Here is a 27,377-nt window from a genome sequence, read left to right as displayed (position 1 = left end):
TGGACTCAGATGAGACTCTGGGCTAGCAGCATGTTTGATGTTTTTTGAAGTGCCAAAGCAAACCAAAGAAAGAAAAATTAAACAAAAACCAAAATCTACCTCGGCCACCTTTTCACCTTTCTTTATTTCATAAGAGAGAAGCATTTAACACATGTGGTCTGATTGGTACTAAGGCAGTGCTGATACGGCTTTTTCCGTATCGGTCTCATTACTGTGAATAAAACTTCAACTTTCATCATATGCCTACAGAGCTGAGTGACTATCGTCTCATGAGATCAAATACAATAATCCTAGCACAAAATTTTCAGAAGTTATTTTTGTGACCTCTGCATACAGAGTATTATTGTCCACTCCTTTTATTAGAGAAAATTCTCTGTATTCAAAACAAGATTATGAATCTTATTACATCTATAACTATGACATAATTATGTGTGGCAGGTTAATAAGTAGATGAATTCTATAAAGTACTGTGCTTACTTATTAAGTAAGATTTTAGCAACAGCTCGTATACTATGTTTTTTTTCCCTCTATGATGAGAAAATGATGAACATGGAACTTTAACTCCTTTAAAGTCAGAGACAAGCACCCAACATACCTGACAAGATTTTCATTGTCCCCGGTGCCTTTGCAAGTTGCACATTCAGTTCTTAAATCTTCAGCCTTGGGCTTCTTTTGCAATACTGACTGTCTTTGTCTTCTTTCTCTGGGAACTCTTTCCTGCCACACGAGGAAAAGAAAACAAATCAAAACAAAACAAAATCAGAATATAAGGGAAACAATCGTAAGGAAGAAAGTTACTCAAAGTTGAGACTGTGTCCAAAGTGCTTAACTTATTCCAACCTCATGTTTTTCCTCCTCAGGAATGAAGCTTCGTTTTCGTCCTCTGGTTCTCTAAAAGAAAATCCACAAAAATACTTAATGTTAAATTAATAATACAAATAAATTTTGTCTGTCAAATGTTACTGCTTAAGGTATACATTTGGAAAGTTAATATTTCTAATTAAGACTGCATTACTCTATTGCATTTGCTACAACCTGCATAAAAAATTGTAAATCAAATCAAATTAAATATAATTTACAGAATTTTAACAGAACTATCAGACAAATAAATTCTGTAAAATTATCTTGAAAGGCTTTCTCAATACTTCATGTTTGTCCTGACACGTAAAAGGTTGGAACGTTAAACCCAGAGGCAAGCTGCATCGACTGACCACTTGTCCATGTGTGTGCATGGTAATAAAGCAATGTAAGCATGGTCACATTTTCAGTCAATGCAATCGAAATCCCCACCTACCCAGCATAGCCTCTATAGATTTATAAGCCCTATATGTAGAACACCACCTTTTACAGAGGGAAAATAGGTACAATTCTCAAAAATGACTGTAACAGTTGAGATCTCAGACTATTCCCAAGTTACAATCACTATCCAGTAATTGCTAATGCAATTATTTTCTAACATATAGATTTTCTTAATTTATATCATCTTAATATATAGGTTTTCTTAAGTTATGTCATTTTAATTCTTCCAAATACCAGAGTCATGCTATTTAATAAAATGAGTAACTACATGCTGTTTAATCATTTCTTAGATTATCAAGAGTTAGTCTGGGTGTCCAACTAGAGATTATTACACAGGTTAAGATACCCATGGCTCGGGGTTCAATACCCTAATACCTGGTTATGGCTCCTATCTAAAAGCTTACTGCTAGAACAACCTCTGGGAGAAAGCAGTGGTTGCCCAAACAACTGGCTTCCTGCCACCTGTGTGGTACAGTTGCATCTCTCCTATATTTAAAAACTCCTCTATGTGAGTAGGTATTTATTTTATTGAAATGCTAGAATTAGAATGAGCAAGTATGATTTTGAAAGTTTAAAACAATCATTTTAACTTAAATGTATTTATCAGCAAGGGATAATAACTGATACATTCATGTAGTATTTTGAAATAATGCAAGCAACATAATTTCCAGCTTGAGACACAAAATTACAAGAATATGAAATAAAATCATCTTAGAATCACGATAAAGGAGTCCAGAGATGATACAATGATTTGCTCATTTGAAATACCTAATAAGACACAAAGGTAAACCTCAAATATGTTTCTTCAAATTCTAAATTCACTGATTTTTCCCTTTCATATTAAATATAAGATTTATACTTTAGTCCAAGAAAAGATAAGCAGAATTAACAAAAATGATGGACATACTCTTAGTATTTATTATATCACTAATATTGCCAAGGGAAAAAGTAAGAGGACTTAATCCAAACTATTCAAAATACAAAATCCTCCCAGCAAGAAGATATTGAGTTACACTGTTTGTTTCTTTCAGTTTTAGTGAAGTCACAATACTGTAATCATGAAAAGTCAAAGACCACAGCAAATACGGTACCCCAAAATGAATCAAAAGACACATGAGTCTACCAGACAGAAAAGTTGTGTCAAACAAAAAGAGAAAAACGCTAAAAGAAAAACATAAGTGTTTGGGTAACTTAACAAATAAATATTCACAATTTGGTGCTCAACTACTGATAAATGTTTAAGCTGATAAAAACTATTTTGGAAACAAAGTAGCAGGAGAACAGCATGATGAAGATGTAATAACTTTACTCAACAAACACATGCTTCAGAACTAATACAGATACCTTAAGTAGAAGATCCAAATGACTCCTCCATTAAGGGCTCAATTTCAAATTGTGCTTCATTTGAAAAGTTAATTAGTAAGCTAAAAAAAGCTAAACGGAAGTTTAAAATACTCCAAATCTTGACACATTCCAATTATTTTCTTTTTTTTTAAATTTTTATTATTTGTCTACAGAACAATACAAATCTCATCAGCTGAGATCACGTCACTGTTAATCTGCTCCGATGCCCTGACTGGGGAAAGGCAGGAAAACAATCGACAGAAGAGACTGGCACAGCATTACACACGACAGATTCGCACGGAAAGAGAATAAAACTATTTCAGCACCCAGACATCATTTTAATAATTTATTCATCCAAAACAAATACTTAATTATATCTATTTTATTTTTTTAGAGCTGGGGTTATTTTAATTAACAATTAAACAATTCATTTGAGAAAAGAAATAAATTAAAATTGGACAATCAGTGCCATATGTCTTTGATATTACTAAAAATGCTTCACCTACTTACAGTTTTTTTTTTTAATGTACAACTGGATTTTTTTTTGTAGCAAATCAATGTTTATACAATGATGATTATTAAGTCGGTCATGTTTCGTGAGATAAATCCTAAGGAAGGCTTCCCTACTTCATTTATATATAAGAAGAGCAGGCTAATTCACAGATAAAATTCCAAACTCCACGTCAACTGGGAAAATTCAATCAAACCTTAAAGACTGTCAGGGGACCAAGCCCAGGGCACAGAAAGCTAATCCTCAGCCTTGCAGCTCATCGACTAGCTTGCTTCACTTCCAATCCAGCTCCCTGCTTAGGGCCTGAGACTCACGGGGGAGACCCACTGGAAGCTTCTGACTCCCAGCTTTGGACCAGCTGGGCTTGGGTCATTGTGGCCATTTGGACAATGAGTGAGCAGATGAAAGACTCCCCTCTCCCCACGGTCTGCTTCTCTCTCTAAAATTGGCCTTTCAAATAAAAATCAGATTTAAAAAAAAAATGTGTGAAGCTACAAAGTGGAGAATAAATGCCAGAAGCTTTCTGTGAGCAGAAATGCTTTATTATAAAGTTTATTCATTTTATCCATCTATCTACATATACATATGTAGATTTGGTTTCTCAAATTACAAAAATTATACTGAAACTAAATCATTGCGTCAAAGTCATAAAGTATGCAAAGAAAAACAGTCTCTGTGACATACAGATAAGGCGCGAACAAGGTGCCATCTGTTTCTTTTGGCTTTTGGCAAAAAACAGATGGATTGTTCATCAGCAAACAAGAGCGTCTCCCTTCTGGCCAATTGGCTGTGGAGTTTATTTTTACCTAATTTAATCCCTATTATAGAGATTAAATAAATACATGCAATAACAAAAAGAAAACCATAATTTGATTTCACTATTACCATAAATTATTGTAACCAAAATCGAAAGATACAAATATACAAATATATATTTCATGCAATAAATGCCACAATATCAATAAATATAAAACAATATATATATAAAGTAAGTGAAAGTTTGAAGCTGCATCTGTTTTCATTTTCTTTATTTCATAATTTAAGAAATAAATAAAATGGCGGATTGCCAAAAAGCAAAAAAGAAACCTGTTGGCCTCTGAATATCATATCACACAAAATGACTCCTGCAGCTCTCTAAGCAAAGTGAGTTCAGGATGTTCTAGCTCACCACAAAACTGTCTGCGAGAGTTTCGTCTAAGAATTTATGATAGGCCTTATGTAATCTGTTCAGTACCTGTTTAATGTGACAACAGATAACGGATATCCACAGCCCTCATCAACCACCTCCTTTCTCATCATTGTAACAACTCAAAAGTCTATCATACAGATGAGCAAAGTAAGACATGGAGATACAAAATACAGTAACTGTTTGTCATGTCAGTAAATCTCACTTGTTTAACTTGTTCCTAAACTAGCACCCAACAGTGCACATTCAGAACATTTCATGCTTTCAGGCTCTGAGGTCTCACATCTTAGCACTTGAATAGCTTCTGCGGCATATAATAGTAATTCAAACATAAATGTGATGGAAGTAAATTCTAAATTATTTGACTTTCTCTCTCAAAGAAGAACAGGCTAAAAACTCACAGTATTAGGTAAAATGTAAAACAGATTAAACACTGTTTAAATGCCTTTCCAAACAATGATATTTAAAAATTAGTGCATCAGGCCAGTGCAATGGCTCAATCGGCTAATCCTCTGCCTGCAAGCACTGGGATGGCATATGGGCACCAGAATGTGTCCCCGCTGCTCCACTTCTCATTCAGCTCCCTGCTTGTGGCCTGGGAAAGCAGCGGAGGATCCTGTCCTTGGGACCCTGCACATGCGTGGGAGACCCTGAAGAGGCTCTTGGCTTCAGATCGGCTCAGCGCCAGACATTGTGGGGAGTGAGCCAGTAGATGGAACATCTTTCTCTGTCTCTCCTCCTCTCTGTAAGTCTGCCTTTCCATTGAAAATAAATAAATCTTTATCACTTTTCAGCCTTTTGGCTAAGATTAAGTGAAAATAAATAAATCTTTAAGAACAAAATAGTGAATCATGAGAAACAACATGGTTTCCAGCCCAAATTGCTAAAAAGTGTTTGAACTACTGTTTGCTCTTATCCCACAAAACAGTGAATTCTATAAAACACAACAAAAATGGATGAGTAGGAAGAAAGTCAGAACTTCAAAGAAAGATCATGTGTGTGTACGGCTATGGAAAAGGGGCCCCAGCAAGTCCTTTGGCATTTATACGAAAAGATGAAAAATCTCCAGATGACAGAATATGAAGAAAAAGAGGAGAAAATCTGAAAGCTTTCAACTTACATTAAAGTTATTACAAAATGTGTCCAAAAGCACAAATATCAATTTTAAAGTAACTTCAAAGGGGACATAGGTAAGCTGCTTTATATTTTCTTCAAAAGTAATTTCCTGGACTAAAAGGTAGTAAAAAGTCTCCACATGATGAATAATAAAAATAATAATAATGGAGAAAATATCTAAATAGCAAGATATTTAAGCAGAACTCTCTTGGGCTAGCCTTTCAGTAATTCCATAGCTTCTTCCACAGTTTTCAAAGGCAACAATGTTGGCTCTGCCCTGCAGCTGCCTGTAGACACCTCTCTTATTGACAGCTGCCAGTCAGGCATTCATTTGATTAGACGGTTCCCTCACTGATAATCCCAGGCAATCCCCATACCCCCTGTCTTTGAGGTCCCTAACTTGAATCATTTCTACAGAGTTTTGCTACATAAGATGATATATCCACAAATTCTAGCAAACCAGTGGAAGGACGGCATATTTCTATCTCTTTCTATCTCTTTCTATCTCTTTCCCCTTCCACACTTCCCTCCTTCCCTCTGTTTCCTTGCCCTTTAAAGAAAATCACAATAAACAAGAAGTTAACATATATATACCTACATATATTCTAAATAAGGACAGCACCTAAAAAATCTGCTTAGTTGTGTTCCATAAATTGCAATTCACTAGCATTAAGTTGGTCCAAACTTTACACCTCAATAAAACCCACAAAAAATTTCAAAGCAAATAATCCGAGGCCTCCAAGGCACCACTTCAAAACCTGGTGCCACACAACACACCATGATATCACAATCAGTTGTAAAGATGCTACTTTTTTGATACTGTTGGAAAAAAAACAGTCATGCTACTAAAAAACAGGACATTCTGGATTTTCACAACACATTTGAATTTCCACAAGTAAGAGAATAATCATACTGCATTTCCACAAATTACTGGCCATAAAATACTTTCTTGGTGTTTTATCCACCAGTATCTGCAAAAACTATAAGACTTATAAATAAGAAAGCTGGATAAAAATAATAGGATGAAAGGAAATAGACTAAGAAAGTTTAAACTATCATAACTCTAGAATAAAAAAGCAAACAGATGAAGAAAACATACAATGATGCTTTAAGCTATTAAAGTGTCTTATTTTAAGTATTACTGAAATATGGGTATATAAATATTACCATAGTATATACAATCTTCCTCAATATGATAACTTCAAAGTTAGAGATGAGAATACTGGCTAAAAAGATTTATTTAAACAATAAAGAAACTAAAAAAAACGTGTTTCATAAGAGGACTATCTTTGTACAAACAGGTATATGAAGTAATAACATATTTTCTCTACAATCTTAAAAACAGACTGAGAAAATAAAGCTGAGAAAAGAGGTTGTAACCCCTAGACTAGATGGATGTGTATGAGATTGGAGAGAAATTTATAGGGGTTTCAAAGGCTTTGGGTATCGTCTCTCTTTTAAGCCACCACACTGAGTGATCATCATATTATTTTGTTTTCAACTAAATATTGAAACTGTAAACTGTTGGGAAACTACATTTTATAATACAGAAAAATGAATGCTGAAGAACAACCAATAGTAAAACATGTCTCTTTATTTGGTTTTTATTTACACTTTTTCTCTCCCTCTTGAATTTCAGATCTTAAGAATTTTTTTTTCCTGATTATGCTGAAGAAGGAATACATTACCGTGTTTCTCATTGGAATCTTCTTGGGTTCCGGTGGCACATCCTGTGGAACAAATTTCACTGGTTCCTTAATCTGTCTTCTGGATCGTTTGGTCCCATCTGGTAAGGTTTCCATGGCCATGTCTGCCTCCATGTCACTGCTCCCTGCCTGGTCACATTCTGAGCATTGCCTGCATAAGGGAAAAAAAAGAAACTTACATGCAGACATTCTCAGAAACATTATGGAAAGCATGCATTTTGAAACAACTGTGTGTGGATTTCAAAAATATTTTGGGCCTAAATAAATTCATCTTTTAGATTCATCCTTCCAATAGCCTTCTGTAATACCGTCATGTTAACTACTGTCTTCAATTTCAGCCAGTTTCTATCAACACAAAATTCAGATTTTTTGTATATGAAGAATACTTAGATATTGAATGCCCATTATTTAAGCATAGCAAATCAGCGAAACTGTTAATACTAAGAAATTATTGACCAGTGAAGGAAATACTTTGTCATGTACTACTTAAAAAATTTTGATGTATCTATTGCTAGAGTGATGAAGTACTTTATTCCTGAGATTACAGATTGCCAATTACATAAAAACACAACGTAAGTAGGCACCATGACAGTCTGGGATACCCTTATCAAACACTGAAGTACTGGTTCAAGACCTTTGCTATTCTGCTTTGATCCAGCTCCCTGGATCCAAGGAAGATGGCTCAAGGACTGGAGTTCCTCCCACCCACGTGGAGATCAGGATGCAGTTTCTGGCTCCTGGGCTTCCATATATAATTCCATTTAGTTCCCACTCCACCATTTGGAGTGGGCAAGAGGATGGAAGACCTCTCTGTGTCTCTCTTAACTTTCAAACAAATAAATATATCGAACATGAAAAAAAACTGTTTCTGCATTTGTCTCATATGAAAACATCAGAAAATGTTACATAATCTCAGAACTTAAATAATAAACATATTTTGAAGTTACAAACAGAGCTAGGGCATGACATGATGATTCAATTGGCAAATTTTCCACTGCCAAGTGGCAGAATTCCTTTTGGGTCCCAGGTCATGTCCCTGCCTCTCCACTTCTTTTTCAGTTCCCTGTGTGTAGCCTGGGAAAGCTATAGAACATGGCCTTGGAACCCTGCACTGGCCTGGGAGACCTGAAGCTCTTGACTCCTGGCTGCAGATCCGCTCAGCTCTGGCCTTTGCAGCCATTTGGGGAGTGAACCAATGGATGGAACATATTTCTCTGTATCTCTTCTTCTCTCTGTAAATCTATCTTTACAATATAAGCAAATAAATCTAAAAAAAAACTAAACTGTGAAACACTAGAAATTTTAGATATCATTCGCAAATAAAACTAGATATGTCTACAGCAATTATCTAATTACAAAAAGATCAATTGCCTATCTTTACGGTATTAAACTATGTAATCAAGAGTAAGTGATCATTTCCATTAGTTAAGTAAAATGTGGCCATAGTTTCTCCACAAGTTCACATCTGTTTTTAAACTAATGGAATTCTTGGAGTGTAGAAACCGATACCACTTTCTGATGAATTGCTTAAAAAAGAAAAAGAAAGAAGTATTTCTCCTTTTGTTTCTCTTTGTATAGCTATTGCCTTTGTCAGAACATTCTCTAGTTTTGCTCACTCACATCTCCACCAAGAGTCATGCGTATGTGTGACAAACTCGCTGGAACACCAAGATAACAGAACTGCTATGCTCTGAACATCACAGAATACTGAAACACTAAGCAGACCAAAAGAAAATGTAACTGTTAAAGCAGAATTTGTCCACTCCTATTTCAAGATTGTACCACATAATTCCTTCAATACGTTAAAAGCCACAGAGTTTGGGGGGTGGGCAGCATGATGGTATAGCAGGCTAGTCTCACACATGTGGTCTTGCTATCCCATAAGGGCTCCAGTTTGAGTTCCAGGTGTCGTACTTCCGATCTAACTCTCTGCTTGCAGCCTGGGAAGGCAGCAGGGGACAGCTTACGTTCTGGGGCCCCTATCCCCATGTGGGAGACCTGGAAGAAGCTCCTGGTCCCCAGCTCTGACCAGCCGAGCTCTGGTGGTGGTGGTCACGTGGGGAGTGACCCAGCAGATGGAAGAGATGCTTTTTTCTCTGAACAATAGGAAGACACGTTACTACTTTGCAGTTTCACAGCAATGTAACAGGCACTGCAGATCCAACGTAAAGCATTTTGCAAGGTATATACAAGCATCAGTACGCAAAACACTAAGTAATTATATTCCAAGACAAAGCCATGGCCTGTCTGCCCAATCAAATCAGGCATCTTTCCGGGAGAAAGTTATGATTATCTTTCATAAGACAGATGACATACCTGGCTTCTTTTAGTAACTCACTATCTGGTCTTTTGTTTTTAACTGCAAAGTCAGATTTAAAGAGAAGAGGAGACAGATCTTCCACCTGCTGGTTCACTCTCCAAGCAGCTGCAATGGTCAGACTAGTTGCAATGGTCAACCTGGCCAGGAGATTCTTTTGGGTCTCCCACTCAGGTGCAGGGTCCCAAGGCTTAGGGCCATCCTCTACTGCTTTCCCAGGTCACAAGCAGGGAACTAGACGGGAAGCAGAGCAGCTGGAATACAAACCAGTGTCCATATGGGACCCCAGCAAGGTGAGGTTATAGTACTAGGCTACCGTGCCGGGGGCCCCACTAACTAGCTCATACCCTTCATAACCCTATACCTATTTACTTAACAATTAGACAAGATTGTTGTAACCTAGTTGGGTCATCCTTTAGTTGTATTCCCCTGGAGAGGAAGAAGATATAAAAGATGTGGGAAAAATCTCTTAATTTTTCAGCATGAAGGCTGTAATTTTAATACTAAAAACTGCATTCCTGAAATATGAAATTTGTCCCCAATATAGAAATGTCTTAAAATGACATAAAATAAAATTATTTCCATATTAAATAATATGAAAAATACAGCTCACGCATGGCTCAGTAGGGGGTTGAGACCCAGCCTAGTCAGTCCCACATCTACCCCCTGGTTCTCCATGCCACCAGATGGTGTTGGGGTCTGAACTGGCCTGGTGCATCCAATCCCAGCCCACACTAGTGCCTCGGGTGACTGCAACTGTTTCCTAGATAGAACGCAGCTCCAATTCTAGCACATACGCCCCTTGGTGGGAACCTCAACCTAGTTAGGGTGTCCCGTTACCTCCCCGATTGGGCTTGTTCCTAGCTGTAAATCATGCACCTGCCCGTGGTTGCTCTGGGGACCAGTAGGTGCAAGAGCCTAGCTCGGTATGACCTGTGTTCCATGCTGGTTTCTAGTTTTGCTTGTAAACAAAGGTTTGTTCAGTCCTGCCCAGTACATTACGGTCCATTACCAAGTTACACATTTTGGAGCTACTATGCCCTGCTAGTCTGACCCCCAGATTTGGACGGCATGTTCACCAGCGAGAGCTATGACTCGGTATGTGGGTAAGGACGAGCCATGGCTGGGCTGAAACATCCAATAACAAGAACCAGAATGGGGTGAAAGCCAGCCAGGAAAAGCCACTGTTCCTGCTAGGGCAGGAGGTGAACTGAGTTGGGTTGGCTCAAGGACCCCCTGGCATGCGCAAAACCTGCCTTTGGGAGGGGATCTGATGGAGGAGCCTGGGCAACTCCTCTGGCAGGACACAGTCCCTGCAGGTAAGCGCAAGAAGCATGATAGGAAACAGTCCAGAATAGGCCATGGAAAGTTTCCCACTGGCACACATTCAGCATGGGTCAGGAGCAGACCAGGCTGAATCAGTCCATATCACCCACTGGCAAATCCGATCACCAGATCAGAGTGTGGGATGAGCCGGGTTTGGTCGCGACAAAACCAGTACACATTATGGAATGCCAGGGCGTGGTTGCCTGTACTGGATATGAATACAGCACCCAACCAGCACACATGAGATCCAGGAAGGAAGGGAGGGGCAGAAACTGGCGGGGGGATTAAGGGGCTGGTTCCCTCGCCGGACAGCTACTCCCAATGGAGAGCGTGGGCTGGGATAGAGACAGACTAGACTATGCAAGGCTACAACACCTGTGCGCTGCATGTGGACTGGATCAGGGAAAAGCCAGGCTGGGCTGATTGTTCCTGCTGGTGCAAGCATAAATTAGAGTGGGTGAGGGATGTTTGGGCATAGCCGCAGAAGCTGGCACTGGGGACTAATTCTGTCAAGTCAAATCACAGAACCACCTAAAGAGTGCATAAACCGGGACAGAGAGACCTGGGAGGGAAAAAGTGGGTTCCCCCTTCTTGGGTCACTATTCCCGTGGGAGGGCATGAAGACTGGGACGGGGGCTGGGATGGCTAGATAGAGAGGCACTCAACAACACCCGTGAGGGCTGGATGGTTGAGTTGGTTAGATAGAACTAAGCTTTAATACCCATTGACACGTACAAGAGCCAAATGGGATGGGGGACAGACTGGTCTTCTGCTACACATACTGGCAAACCAGGGTAGGGGGCTGGCCTGGTGGGGGTTATTGTGGGTCGCCCCGACTAGGCTGCAGCTCCCACTGGTTTGTGTGAGGGCCGAGTACGTGCTGGGCAGAACCAGACTGGACTGCAACACCCATTGGTTCCAGTGCAACTCGGGACTGAAAACAGAACCAACCCAGCAATTGCAACCACCAGCTGATCGTGGTGATGGACTGTGCCGGGCCCTGTGCTTGCTAGAGCATACAAGAAACTAATCTGGGAATACCTCAAAGTGTCTTTGGAGATCTCCCTAATCGAACTGCTGGACTCAGAACTCTAATCAAGAAAAGACAAGACAGAGCAGATCAATCATTCATCTCAGCTATATGTTGGCCGCGATATATGGGGCAAACGGAGACTTTATGATGGACCATATCAATCAGTGGACGACCTCATCGAGCGAAACTGGCAGCGATTCATAACCGGAGAACTATTAACACCACTCGAGCACATATCTCAGAGCATGCCCCACATCCGGGACTCGGGGTGGGCGGGAAACCGGGTGGGGCTTCCCCCTCAATATCCCCCTTTACCTCAGATACAAGATGGAAACAATGTGGACATAATAGTATTACCCACTTCCCTATCCCCCTGAACCTTTTTTTTTTTCTTTTCTTTTTCTTCTATAACTGTAATTAACTATGTAAAGATTGTCAACAACACAATAAAATAGATTATAAAAAAAAAAAAGAAAAAAAAATAATACGAAAAATATTGAAATTTTGTATAAATTCCTTACATAAATTTGTATTATTAATAACTTAAAAAGCCATTTCAGTTCATTGGTTTGTATATCAAAGTTATGCTTAATTTTTTTACCTGAGTATTATCTGAAAAAAAAAAAAGCCAGAAAATCATAACATTTACGCATCATTCACTGAACATTCTTCCTACACAGGAGAAGAAAATCAGTTCTCTTTGGCATTTGTTTCACATAAACTAATGGAAACCATCTGTTCTGATGATGATGCCGGTGATAAAGACCCTGGCATGATACCAACCCTTTCTGTCCCAATGACCTCAGCGGACTTCTGTTTCAGTGAAATGTTTCAGCTTATCAAATGCAAACTAACTCAACTTCCCCACCCCCTCCCAACACTAACTGGCTGTTAATCCTCTCTCCTACACACCACAGAAGTAAATGGCAGGTGGGACTAAACTGAAAGCATCCTAGTTTAGAACTAGAATTTCCAGGAAAGCGGTGCCGGTAAGGGAAGCAGATGGATGACAGATGCTGAGAAGCCCTCTCAGTAGTCAGGGAATCGTTACAGGCTGAGAAAGGTAAAAAACAGAGACTGATGAAACTGAAAAAAGCACTCTAGTAGGGTTTGTGAACATTAAAACCAAAGGTTACTTGACCCACTTCAAGTAACAAGATGTTTTTCTCACCACAGGATTAGTAAGAGCCCCATAGGAGCTAAGGCACAAGTCAGTGACGTGCTGGTAAATTTCTTAACATATGAACATATGGCTTTCTGAGAGAAAAACTTTATTTGGAGCATTTCAATTTCCACGGTAAGCACTCTCAACCATAGTAATTTAAAACTAGCAGAATGGTAACACCGAATGTGATACGTACTGATCACCATTCTACCATGAAAATATAAAGACACTGAAAAGTTTATGGGAAATTTAATTAACATGTTTATTTGGTACAAAAATTTTGAAATCTATGCAGATTTTGATGATATCATTTTTCATGAACATTCTAAAGATCCTGAAAATTTAATCATTTCAAACATTTTTTGTGCCATAATACAGCTACCATTTTTCAGAAACATTTTGAAGTACCCACAAATAACCTCTGGAGTACAGAGAATAATAAAATATATTAAAATATTTTAAAAGCAGTATATTTTGTCTATTATCCCTAACATAACTTCACAAACTGAAAATATCAGAAACCAAAGAACAAAAGCTATTTCCGGGCCCGGCGGCGTGGCCTAGTGGCTAAAGTCCTTGCCTTGAACGCCCCGGGATCCCATATGGGCGCCGGTTCTAATCCCAGCAGCCCCACTTCCCATCCAGCTCCCTGCTTGTGGCCTGGCAAAGCAGTCGAGGACAGCCCAAAGCTTTGGGACACTGCACCCGCGTGGGAGACCCAGAAGAGGTTCCTGGTTCCCAGCTTCGGATCGGCGCGCACCGGTCCGTTGCGGCTCACTTGGGGAGAGAATCATCGGATGAAAGATCTTCCTCTCTGTCTCTCCTCCTTTCTGTATATCCGGCTTTCCAATAATAATAAAAATCTTTAAAAAAAAAAAAAAGCTATTTCCATTTTCCAAATACAGTGAAGACTAAGTTTTGTTCATTACAAAATTAACACACACTCAATTAATTTTGTTAATCAGAGCTAAATTGATTTTAGAGGTCAAAAGAATCTGCTCACTATAAACCAAAGGGAAGGAACACGTCACTCTTCCATTATTTGCTTCTACTTTTACTAAAAGCCACTGTATCTACTGACACCGCCCTGAGGAGTTGAAGGGCTTTGGGGAGCGCTTTCACTGAAACAGGTTAGTCTACACTCCTGCATTTCACGTTCTCCCAGAAGTTTACATACTGGAAACCCTATGGGCAAGGCAGTATTGAAAAGGTAGAAAACCTCATTTAAAAAAAGAATTACCAACGCACATCCCTGTTCAGCCTCATAGCAAGGTACCCTGATCCTAAAGACTATCCAACAACCTTTCTACAGGAAACCCATCCAGACATTTTACTAAAATGATGGCAATCTAAACCACTGCTGTAATTTCTCACTTCTACAAGTTCCTAAAGAAAATAAATGCCAAAAGAGATACACCCATTATATGTATAAGAACAAGCGAATCTGAGTAACTCAGAACAAACTGATAAACACCATAAGGAATTCTGTAAAAATGGTTAAAGCCAAAAAAGCCAGCTTTATCATAATATAATGAGATATTCTTAAAAGATAAAATAATGAAACGGAGACTCTAAGGTGGACTATGTCAATCAGCGGATTCTGCTGCGACCTCGTCGTGCTTGGAATGGTGAGACTGGCAGCAACTCAGAACTGTTGAACTATCAAAACCACTTAAGCAAGACCATGGGAGCATGCCCCACATCGGGGATCTGGGATGGGTGGGACACTGGGTGGAGCTTCTCCCTTTACCCCCTCTTTATCCCAGATACAGGGAAAAAACTATGGAAATAATAGTCTTACCCACTTTCCTGTAGCCCTTGAATCTTTGTGCCCTAATTAACTGTGTAAAGATTGCCAAAAACAGTGAAAAAAAAGGGAAATAAAAGATAAAATGATGAGGTCAGAAACATGCTGAAGTTTTAAGGAATACATACACTCTTCCATTTTGGATCACCAGTGCATAATCTGGGGTTCTCTCTTATCAAAAACATAAAAGGATTTTGCATGAAAAAGTTTATATTCATCCCAATGTTTTCCATTTTCTATATTCTGCTATCTATAAGGAATTTGAATATCTGTCTTTCCCAAGGACTGAAATTAATGAAAGTGTTAAACTCATTATAGATTACCATAAGCTTTTAGCAAACAGCTATAATGATCCAACAGGCCTGAGTTAACAAAATAATTTAGAAATCCTTGTCAAATGTTTCTAGAGTTACAAAGAATGGCTGAACTTGAATATACCCAACACAAATGACAATTATCAGACGTAAAAAAGCATTCAGTGACATTAATTCTGAAGTAATATGTTAAATCACAATTGTAAGCATGACTACTGAGGCCACTTTTGATAAAGGCACTGGATTTTGAAGCAAAAGGAAAGCATTTGACAAATTCTAAACAATAAAAGAGAATCATAAATACACTTGAATAATTCATACATTAAGTAGGAAATCCTTGCTAAATTGCCAAAACAATCATAACTATTTGAAAATTCACTTCAAAAAGCCTCTCCCTGTTGAACTTGACTGGACAATAAGATGCTGGACTCTATGTTTGGTATACGCTTGCAGTGACGGAATCTCAACTGAACTTGAGCTGTGGTTATGCAACAAGGTGGAGGAATCCACCATGGTGGGAGGGTTTGGGGAGGGGTGGGGAGAACCCAAGTATCTATGTAACTGTGTCACATAATACAATGTAATTAATGAAGTAAAAATAATAAATAATAAAAAAATCAATCATGCAAAACAAAACAAAACAAAACAAAACAAAAAAAAGCCTCTCCCTGTTCTATTCATTCACCACTATAATAAACATTTAGGAACGTTTCAACTCCCAAATTCACCAACCCTTTCTTACGAGTCCACGTAAGGCTTCATTCTGCAGAGCTGAAGCTAGAAAACTAGTTCCAAACTGTGTGCCCTCTCCACTTGCCTTACCAGTAACTGTTTTTGGTCTTGCGTGGCATCCTTGTGAGCGGGGGATCCAGACAGCCAAGGTGGTAATGAAGCTTACAGGTGTCACACAACAAAAGCAGATGCTGGTCATGGTTCTTCTTACAGATTCCACAACTTTGAAAAAGGTACCAAACACAAATTAGGATAATTATCAAGTAAAACAGGTCATTGATAGCATATTTTGAAATTTTAAAGTTTTCCTCTTGATTAACTATTCAGTACAGGTGTGGATTTATAGCACATATTTTGTTGCATTGTCAGTAACAAGATTTTCTTTTTAAATGTTTCTGACAATGTTAAAACACAGTTTGAATCTAGTATAAATTTAAATATTGCTTGTTCAATATCTCAGAAAAGGGTACATATGATATTTATTTCAGTATGATCTTTACCTTAGTCATTTGAAACCTGTTTAAAATTGGGTCATTTTTTTTTTTTCAGAAAAACAGATTATGAGAGAAAAAAAATTTCCAAATTTCTTAATACTTGTATAAAACCAGAAAAGAAGTTAAAGGTACTACATAAACAACATTTAGTTTATTTCTTAAAATCAATTACTCAAAATTATTTCAACACATACATCAGCCACATATAGAAATAAATCTTTTAAAAATTAGAATTTCATTCTTAACAATGCACTGTCCTTCATTGGAGAGACTAGGAAGTCACTATTATCTTTTATTTGTTTGTTTGTTTGTTTTTAGTCAACTATACAAAAAGGCAATTTAATTGAGAATGTAAGCAGTATGACCTTAACGTCTAGCATGTGCCTACACTGGGAGAACCCAGAGCAAGAAAAATCAGGTGGAGAACTTAAAGGAGGAAACCATGCACAGCCACAAAACAATCACGATGTTTTAAAATAGACCTTGGAAAAAATTATGAAAAAAGTTCAAAAAGTGTAAGATAAAAATTTCCTGATCTCAAAGTGGAAATTAAATAACACTTAATATATATTTTTACCCAAAAATGAATTACAGTCATGAAGATTAGGAACCTTCGTAAAGTGATATGACTAACCAACTATGGTTAGCAAAGCTGAACTGAGAACATCTTAACGCTCACATTGTGCACTAGGAGTGAACTTTGCCCATGATCTCTCCAACACCTTGCCCCATCCTTGCCCAAGGAAAAAAACAGCTTGGAAGAAAACCTATTTTCATAAGTGTGTATAATATATGTTCCTATGTGTGTGAGTATACAAGCATATGCAAATATACATACAAGCTATACATAAATACAAAAATATAGTCACAAAGCTCAAAGTCTAAATTTTCCAAGCAATGAAGAAAAATGAGATCCTAACTTATTTAGAGATTGAAAAGTCTGAGCTATATTAAATCACTATAATAATGAGCACTTTAAAAATATTAAGCAAAGAAAGTAAACAACAAAAATATTTCTGAAAACATAATTATTGCAACTGAGTCTAGCAGAAGAAAGTTAAGACAGATTCCCACAGCAGCAACAGAATCATGGTGTATAGATGGTAACCATCACTCCCTAAGAACACAAACAAAACTCGAGAATCTATTCAATAAAATAAGACATACTTGTCTACTATACCATTTTCACTCATTAACACAACAATTACAGTATTATATTTAGTAATATCCCCAATTACTTGATAGACTTCAAATGCCTTTAACTTAAATTCTGTTGCAGGTATAATTCATTCTCTTCTTCCTGCCAGCATTAGTTTAAAATACACAAAGTGACTATTCTAATTTCATGACTTGCCTGTAGAGTACTGCAGGAAGAGCAGACGTCTTCTGTGCGCCTCCTTCTTTCTTACTTGGTTTTCTCTCCTTGGGTGCTCGCAAAATTGCTGGTATGTTCAGTTTCTACCGATTTGAACAAATGCATTATACATTATTGTGAGGCAGAAAAAGCAAAGATTTCCCTCTATTTGCCACTATTGGATATGCTGGGATTGACAGGGGAAGGGGTGGTAGGATCTATTTTATTGGCAATTATGCTGGTAAAAAAGATCAAAATGACTTTTAACATTTACTTTGATCAGAAGCCTATTATTCTATGCTTTTATCAGTTTGCAGTGGTACACTGAAACATTACAAAAATTAAACTTGAGCTTTAAAACCTGAAAGATGAGGGCAAGCATGCGTGGAGTTTGAGAAAATAACAGAATACTCAACAAAAAGAATATTGAGTCTGTTTCTTTTCCTCAACATTCCAGCTATACTGGTGCTCCATAAGTTAATTAGAAAAATTATCTTATTGGACCAAACTCTCCCGCACAGCAGACAAGATTATCTTTGGATTCATAGTAATCTATAGTGTACTGGCTTTTGAGACAGCAGCCATCTATCACAGTCGTTTCTTAGTGGCCCAATGGGTTCACATCTGTCCAACCAACTGCAAAAAAAGCATCATGAAAATGAATTCTATTTCTGCTGTGTGTTTTATATTTGCACAAGAAAATATGCAGACCTCTGTTAAAAGTCATTTAATAAATAAAAATGTTTTCTATAATAGATCATGGTTTACGCTACACAGAGGTTCTCAAAAGGCATAGTTGCAAATTAAGGCAAAAGCTAATGCAACCTTGACAACTAAACTGAAGCATTGCATTCAATATTTTCTCTAAATACTAAATAGAAAACATAATAATATTCGAAAATTCCATCAGTAACCTATCAATGAAAATAAAGACTAATCCTTCGAAAACTGATTATTCATTCTCACTGTTTAAATAAATTAATTACAACACAAGCTAAGCATACACCATTCACAAGAAGCATCTTCAGAGTTGGAATAATACAACACATCTGGATGTATTTTTTCATAAAATACCTATATTAATTTGTATACCTCTGAGAATATACAAAGGGAAGTATTTGCCTTTTGAATGGCTTCCTTCATGGAGAAAACTAATTTTTTACTGAAAGGAAAGATTAGCGCTCTCACACTTTAGAAATATGACTAAAAGCATTTGAAAAAAAAATTTAAATGATCGATTACAAAAGCAGCATTCAAAGAAATCTATTTTGCAGTGATTGTTTTTAACACCAAGAATTTAACAAGTTACAAATGTTCAAAGATTGAATTTTTTTTCATAACTGCAATAAAGAGCTGAAGTAGTAAAATTGCCCATTAATGATGAAGTTTCAAGCATTACACGGTACACGGCTAAAAACCAAGTTAACATGACAACAAATCTATCCAATTCACCTTTTTAAGTTTTAAATTTTTAATGAGATCCAAGTATACCACACGAACAGGAAAGAAAAAAAATATGGCAAGAAATGTAAAACGACTAAATTAAAGGAAAGAAGTAATTTATGCTTTAAATCTTCATTTCATAATAAATGGAGGGTCAACAAGAAGAAACAAAATTTAGCAAACATGACAGCTTCTAAAATAACCAAGTTAAGCTACACATTCTCAGTAGGTGGCTTCTAATTTTCTAAATGTGTGTCATGAAAAACTGCTTACTTCAGAGGATTAGGCCCTGATGAAGCTGCTTTTTTCAGTAAGTAAAGCAAGTTTGTGAGAAATGTAATTTTGAAAATTGTACAGAGCAAGAATCGAAGAACAGTTCAGCAGCTGGAAACTAACCAACCTGCCCTGTGATTCTGCCCAGCAAGGCCCAGATCCCCTGCCCTTCACTCCGAAGTTTTCCATTCAGGTTTTGTAGTTCTTCTAAGGATTCACATAGCTGAAAAGTGAAGAAAATAAATTAGCAAATTTGTTAAGATGGGTGAAAATGTAAATAATTCATCAATAAATAAAGAGTATCTACATGTAAACTTCATATATTTTTCTCACACTATATCACTAGGGAAGATGTCCAATTATTTAACAGTATCAATAGTGAATAAATTTTTGGTATACGCTGCTATTTTTATTAATAATGTATAGATTTATACATTCCATTAGAATTGATTGTATAGTTAATCCTTACCAAGATGCATCTTCGACATTCTCCCATTGAGACAACACAGGATCTCAATGTTCTGTAAATTGGTCAAGATCACTAACAACAATCCCTAGGTCATCTGAATTTAATCCTAGGACTCTTCATTACAACGTAACCAACTATTAGAATCTTACTTTTTACCGAATGTTGTTGTTTAACAGCTTTCTCACAATTATACCAGTTTAAAATGCTCATGTTACACAATATCTGATTACAGTCACATCTTGCTTTTTCAGGTAAATGGTATTTCTCTTATATATCTCTTTTTGTTAGAATAAGAGGTACAATGAAAATGTAAGGAATTACTATTTAATCAAAAGTAAGTTAATAATACAGGTCAACATTGACATTTAAAACTGTTTTAAATTTTTCTACAAATTTAGAGAAATTCTACAGTGTTACTTACTAAGATTAGCCACAAACCTCAACTTCTCAACTGCGTGAGCCTAGACAAATTACTTAATCTGTGTAAGACTCAGTTTCCCTCTTTTGAGAATGGGAATTCTAGCCCATCCTACGAAGGTAAGACAAGGATTGTGTGAGTTAATACAAGTCAAGAGATCACAATTACACTTGGCACATAAAAAGATGCTAAGTCAGAGACAGAGATAATACAGAAGACAGAGTTGAAACAAAGAACATAAAATGCCTAGAATTTCAAAATAAAACATATAGAAATGCCATTGAAATCACAAAAGAAGTAACTGGTAAGATTTTTTTCCTTTCACATTGCTTGTTTTAGAGCCAGCTTACCTTATTATATTCCACATGAAGCTTTTCTTGTTCATTCTCTAATTTATCCTTTATATTCTTTTGTTCAGCCATATTTTCCTGAATTTGAATCATGCGCATATTTCTCTCTATTTAAATTAAATATCCAGTTTTACTTTAGTAGGAAGTAAAAGCTGATACACAATACACCCAAAGGAAAATACCAACCATGGAGAGAAGCACAAGGATAAACCCACATCGTTTAAACACTTGTGACTATATTAAAAAACACATGAACCAAATAGTTCACAAAAGCCCACCACTTATCAAGAAAATATGTGTGTTTTTATATACACACACCATGGCTAACCAATTTCTAAAAATTAAAAACATATTAAATATCTTCATTAGAAAACTGTTCCCAGTGAAGAGGTTAAGTATCAGTGACTATACTAACCAAAATAATAATTCACAAAGTCAGCAGTGAGAGCGGGCTGCTTGTGTTTCCTCCTGCCGTCCACACTCGAACTGGTGTCGGAATTGTCCACTGGGAAGATGTCTGTGCTGATCCCCATCAGCTCAGCCTTCCGCATCAGCTTCCGAATGGCTGAAGCGCTGCTGGTGAGGGGCCTGGGCAGCTTTTCCCTGGGAACCCACGCCTGGGGTCTGGTGGAGCGAGCCAGCTCTGCCTTGGCACGATACTGCTGTAGCCGGGCATTGATCCTTGCCTATAAAAGAAATGTAAACAAATGTAAAAGGAAACAGAATATATATTCTCCTTGTGATTTTAACTTCTATAATTAGATAAAGTAAAGACAGCCAGAATCTCCTATTTTTAAAGCAAATTACACGAGGGCACTTCAGAAAGTTCAAGCAAAATGTATGAGAAACACCATGTATGAATTTAAAAATAGTTCAACCCCAAAATATACCTGGTCTTTTATTTCAAGTTTGCCACAAACCTTTTGTAATACCCTTAGTATCAAAGTTTCTTAATGTATACTGTATAATTCTTGAGTTATAATAAACTAGACCTATCCCTAGTAATAATTGTACTAATTTATGACCAGAGTCAATAGAAATCTAAATTTATCAAGATAACATTTCTCTTTTCAATAACAGCCAATAGTCTCCAGAGTTACTCAACATGCTACATAATACATTTAAAGAAGGAGCAAGCTTGACCAGATCCTTTGCATAAATGAGCTTCAAAAAAAAGAATGAAAACAAGGATGTGATCAACATACTGCACTGACAGCTGCCGTGACAAACGACTGTTTCGTGGACCAGATGACAATATGCTCAATAACGAGTGATACTCATCATTTACTTTAATCTCAATCCTACAAATCTACAATTACTCTTCACTTGAGACTGGCAAAAATATATGAGGGTTGAAATCAACAATATTAAAAGAAAAATCATATGCGTTTCGACATAAATCCCATACCTGTGCTTCTGGTGACAACTGCTTCTCTCTCTCTTGTAAAGACATCTTACAGTAGGACTGCAGGGCCAAGTAGTTCTTTCTCTTCCACTTCCTGTCTAACCGATCTGCATGCTGCTTGCAATAAGCAAAGAACGGATCTGCTATGTCCTGTTACAAAACCAAAGGAATAAACATCAATATTTTTATTCCCAAGGCTCATTAAAAAACTAACCCAAAAGGATATTTGCTTTTTTTTTTTTTTGGACAAATATCCTAGTATTGGTTACTTCTATAATAAATTATGAAAATAAGCTTTGCACATAAGGATAAAGATTACTGCTTTGGACACTTAATTTGATATACACCAACATCAAATGAACGCTCTTCTCTTTGATAAGGGCTTCATAATATGTGGTCTTTGAACACACCTCTATTCTTTTTTTAAAACCATAGCATGAAACAATTGGGATTTTAACAACTTTGAGGGAAAACAATCATTAAGTATTTAAAGTTCTAGATCTACAAACTCAAACTGCAAACCAAAAATATATCTAAAAACTGCAGGCCTGCTTAAAGGAGTTATTTCAAGTTCCTAACAGTGCATGGACAGACTCCAAAGAAGGCCAGGTCTTTGTCGTGGCTGTAGTGAGACAGGAGTGCAAGCCCCTCCTTGCGGCTCCAGCATCCCTGACTGCAGTCCCAGTTGGCCTCTGCACCAGCTCCTGGCCAACGCCCCAGGGAAGGCAGTGCATGCTACTGCAGAGACATGCGCGTCCCCGTCCCACAGCAGAGCCAGTCGGAGTCCTCGGCTTCTGCCTTCGTTCAGCCTGTTCCCGGCTGCTGTGGGCACTGGAGGAGTGAAGTGATAGACTGAACATGTCTGCTTTGTCTCAACTTCTCCTTCACTGCCATTTTGCCTTCAGACAAATCAATCTTAAAGAAAGAAAGAAGGGACGAGATAGGAAGGCGAAAGGCAAAGAAGCAAAAAAGAAAAAGGAAGAAAGAGGGAAAGGAAGAAGAAAAAGCAGCATGAGGGACCCTGTCTATTTAAAAAAAGAAACACAAAATTAAGCAACTCTCTTACTACTTTCTATTAGCTAAAAATTTCAAAGGAACGTAACTCTAACCCAGACATCTTTCACGGTACTAACACTACTTTATAATACAATTTATTTTTACTCATTTAAAGACAACAATACAGGGGAGGGGTGGGAGAACCCAAGCATCTATGTAACTGTGTCACATAATACAATGTAATTAATGAAGTTAAATAATAAATAATTAAAAAATAAATAAAGACAACAATACAAAAAACAATATTATATCAGAAACAGAAACAATTTGCAAAGGTGAAGTCCAAAAACATTATTGTCAATGTGATTGTTAGCAAAATGATAAGTCAGCTCCAAGGAAAAACAGTTAAGATAAGCAATTATATAGTTGGTTTTTTTTTTTAACTAACTTCTATCACAAATTTCTCAGTGTAGTACTGTGTGTAAGACTGCAACATTTGGGGCCCAGAGCCATAGCCTAGCAGATACAGTCCTCGCCTTGCACACACCGGAATCCCACAAGGGGGCCGGTTCTAATCCTGGTGGCCCCAATTCCCATCCGGCTCCAGTTGAGGATGGTCCAAAGCCTTGCGATCCTGTACTCACTCACTCTCTCCCCCCTTCTCTCCATCCCTTCCTCTTAACTCTGCCTTTCAAATAAATAAATTTTTAAAAATGGAAATACTACTTTCAAAAAGATCCATTTATTCAAACTATATCCCTCAAATTTTGTTCAACAAATGTTCTTCAACCTATTATAATTACTTGCTTCTTGACTACTTAATAACCTACTAAGCTAATAATTTCCTAATAAACCGTGCTATAAATTAAAACTTGGACTTTGAAAATAATCATTAATTTATTTAATAACAGCAAGACTATCACATATCATACACTTCATAAAGACAATTTATTTACAAGATTTGATGAGGGCAATGGCACTGTTTTTCTAATAAAAATCTATTATGTCTCAATGCTGACATAAAAGGCTACTAGATTCTCAACTCTTTACATTCAATGTCTTATATGTAAAAGTGTGTGTACTCTCCTAGATATCCACTGTTATTCAAGACAGCACAGAGTTTCAAATAACATTATATTGTTATAAGAATAGTTTAAACCTCAAAAATTAGTCTTAAAAGGTCCACAAACAACTTTCTGCTTAATCTAGAGACAATTTATAAGGATTTAAATGAAAAAAAATTAGACAGTAACTCAAATAACAAACATACGGTAATGATTTCACTCAGAGAAATACAGCTAAGTTACTCAAATATAATTTAAAATTCCTGTGCAATCAGCTGACATTTTAATGCTTTAAAACACCATAGATTATGCTTCATCTTCTCTGTTGGATTTCACAAATTTAACAGGCTTTTCAAAAGCTAACCAGCTTTGAAACTTCTTCAATGATTCACACCTGTCACAGGGCACGCAGTCATTGAGATGTCTTATGAACATATTTAACAACAGAAGGCCTAAATGAACCCACCTCTTCCGCTGCTGCCTCTGAGAGCAGACCTTCCTTCTGGGCACAAGTCACATGAAAATAGGCTCTGCACATTCCCGCATCGCAGCTGATGCAAACGCCTGTGCGAGCAAAGCGAGGGTCTTCGCAAAAGCTGCACTCCTACATAAGGATAACAGGAAAATCCTCAGGACGGAGGCTGGACGCTCGTAAGAATTATTCTCTACATACTTAAAAATACTTGTATGGAAAAAGGAATTATCTAGATAATCGTAATAAAGCAAAATTCCATTTATATGATCACGCTAGCAAATAATAGCAGCACATAAATTTGAGGACTTATTATGTCACCTAAAAATATTCGTTGATGCAGTCATTTAACATTCATATCCACTATGTTAAAGAGCTTAATTAGCCTTAGGTACTCCAGAGACGTGCGCAGTCATTACAAGCCTAAGTTAATACATGTGCATTTACAATTGAAGGGCTCAGTGACTAAACACTGGCTTATAAACAAGGGTGAGAATCATTTTCCAGGCAGAAGGTTATGTAATCCTGAAAATAAAATGAGTCCCTGAAAGTTGGGTAAAATAAAGGAGCTTTGTGTACTCTTTTGAATAATTCTGATAAATTCCACCTCAAAGGATAAATGCAAAGGAGGTTTATATTTAATTCAACTGATTTTAAATAAGACTTTGCTCTATGTACTAGGCAAAGTGCCAATGGTCAAACAAATGAAAATAGCATCAATGGCCATTTGCTCCCTCATACGGTATTATAAATCAGGAATCCTTGGAAGGGGAACAATTCACACGCCAACTCCCCATGCACATGCTCGGTGCTTGGCTCCACCTCCTGATTCTCATTTCCCACAAATGCAGATCCTAGGGGCAACAGTGATGGGTCAAGAACTGGGTTCCGGCCATTCTTGCGGAAGCCAGGGAATGCAACCCCAGCTGCTGGCTCCAAGGGCCCAGCCTAGCCTAATGGATGCAGGCATTTGGGGAGCGAAAGCGAGGCTAGGAGTGAATTAGCAATACATGGAAGCAATTCTTCATTTCTTGTTTTCTAGGAAAACTACAAATAACACACCTAATTTAGTGCTAAGAAGGACTCATAAATAAGTGTTTCAGTAGTCAACAATGATACATATACATATATAATATACAGAAGGACACACACATATACGCACACAAAATTATAAAGCCATGTCAATGAGCACACCATCCCTTTTAGAAATAAAAAGACGAAAAAGAAAAAGAAAGAAAGAAAGAAAGAGATCTTGTCTCACCTTGGCACCATACTTGGAATAATTCATTTCTGTCAGTGTTACTGGTCGTAATTTGTCAATATCTCCAAAGGCTACCCCAGGAACATAAAGGGCACAAACAATATGAACCCATCTATGGGGACAAAAAATAAGATTTTGTCATTAACACTTTTCAGAAAGTTTCCAGACAGAAAACCAACCTGTAAAACATGTGCCTTCTCAAAACACTACTGAAAGAATTCTGTGATCAGACATTAAAAATTCAATTTCAAACACAAAATTAAAGGTAATGGAACACCTACAGAATGACAATTGCTAATAGAAAAGTGACATGTCATGGGGGGAGGGTTTGGGGAGGGGTGGGGAAAATCCCAGTACCTATGAAACTTTCACGTAATACAATGTAATTAATGTATAAATTAATTTAAAAATATATATATATATATGGAAACCACCTAAAAAAAATCCTTGTCAGGTAAAAAAAAAAAAGTGACATGTCATCATAGAAAAAGAAGCAGTACTTTTCCAATAGTTTCCAAAAACAGAGTGAACAACTATAATTGTTTTTCACTTAAAATTTTGCTGTGCTTGGCAATGATCCCTTATTCTTAAATATTTGCATAAAAATGCTCTTCAAAGAAACATTCTCACATGCACTACTGAAAACAGTTTGAAAATTAAAGAAATTATGTAAAGTTGCACTTCCTTGTTAATCCTTTCCAAAAGGTGTTGATTAACACTCAAAGGAACATTTCAAGAACTTTGGTGTGTGGCTTGACCTTCATTTTTGCATGTTAAAACTGATTACTGGAGGGAGGTATACAGAAAAGTTACAGCTATATAAGAAAGTCAAACTTTCATTCATGTGTTCACCATACAACCTAGGAACCACAATTTATACGCGCCACATGTATTTCTTCTTAAGTCTGAGGGACACTGCATGACTAAAGCAAGAATGCTCAGTTCCAATACAACACAAAAACAAAATGAGTAGATTCTCAGTTCATTTTATTAAAATGGCTCTGATCCATTTTTAAGATTTCAGCTACCTTTTCTATTTGTTACAGCAACAAAATGATACGGGATCAATCGCGAAAATTTAACCAGATCAGTACCACCTCTTGTAACAAGGATGGTAAGAATGAGATGGCAAGTCTCCATTTAACCTCATGAATATATTAACAAGTACTACTTCACTACAGCTCAAGGGGCTGGAAATGCTGCAAGGTTTTGGCGTTTGTGATGTAAAGGACTAAGAATTCTTCTATGGAAACAATGGAGAAAATAGTTAACAAATCTACAAAATTATCTTTCTTACTTGAAAAAAAAATTCGAGGGTTTGAGATTTCCTTGATCGCTAATGTTTTAATACAACTTCCCCAATGCAGCCTATAGAGTTCAAAATAAAGATACACATCTTCAACAAGCAACTGCTTTCTCAATTTAATTTGCACGTTTTTTTTATGCTCCACTGATATATTAAATGTTGCTGTAGTCCACAAGTTTATCTTTGATAAACCCAGCAGCAGGCCGCTTGCTTTAC

General features: G+C 37.1%; 1 protein-coding gene across 1 annotated transcript in view; it reads right to left on the bottom strand.

Moving 5' to 3' along the window:
- Positions 1-27,377, bottom strand: part of PHF14 (PHD finger protein 14) — a 117,123-nt gene that overhangs the window by 70,626 nt on the left and 19,120 nt on the right. The window contains exons 6-16 of the mRNA XM_004582527.3: positions 25,856-25,967; positions 24,589-24,726; positions 22,066-22,212; positions 21,073-21,343; positions 20,658-20,764; positions 19,548-19,643; positions 17,705-17,808; positions 15,947-16,078; positions 7,145-7,313; positions 841-891; positions 596-717 (exon numbers count right to left, since the gene is read on the bottom strand). Of these exons, the coding sequence (XP_004582584.3) occupies positions 596-717; positions 841-891; positions 7,145-7,313; positions 15,947-16,078; positions 17,705-17,808; positions 19,548-19,643; positions 20,658-20,764; positions 21,073-21,343; positions 22,066-22,212; positions 24,589-24,726; positions 25,856-25,967 (1,449 nt within the window). The remainder of the gene's footprint in view (positions 1-595; positions 718-840; positions 892-7,144; positions 7,314-15,946; positions 16,079-17,704; positions 17,809-19,547; positions 19,644-20,657; positions 20,765-21,072; positions 21,344-22,065; positions 22,213-24,588; positions 24,727-25,855; positions 25,968-27,377) is intronic.

The sequence above is a fragment of the Ochotona princeps genome, chromosome 20, assembly GCF_030435755.1.
Source record: "Ochotona princeps isolate mOchPri1 chromosome 20, mOchPri1.hap1, whole genome shotgun sequence".
NCBI classification, from domain to species: Eukaryota; Metazoa; Chordata; class Mammalia; order Lagomorpha; family Ochotonidae; genus Ochotona; species Ochotona princeps.
The sequence above is the reverse complement of the archived record's forward strand: the minus strand, read 5'-3'. Positions and strand labels throughout refer to the sequence as shown.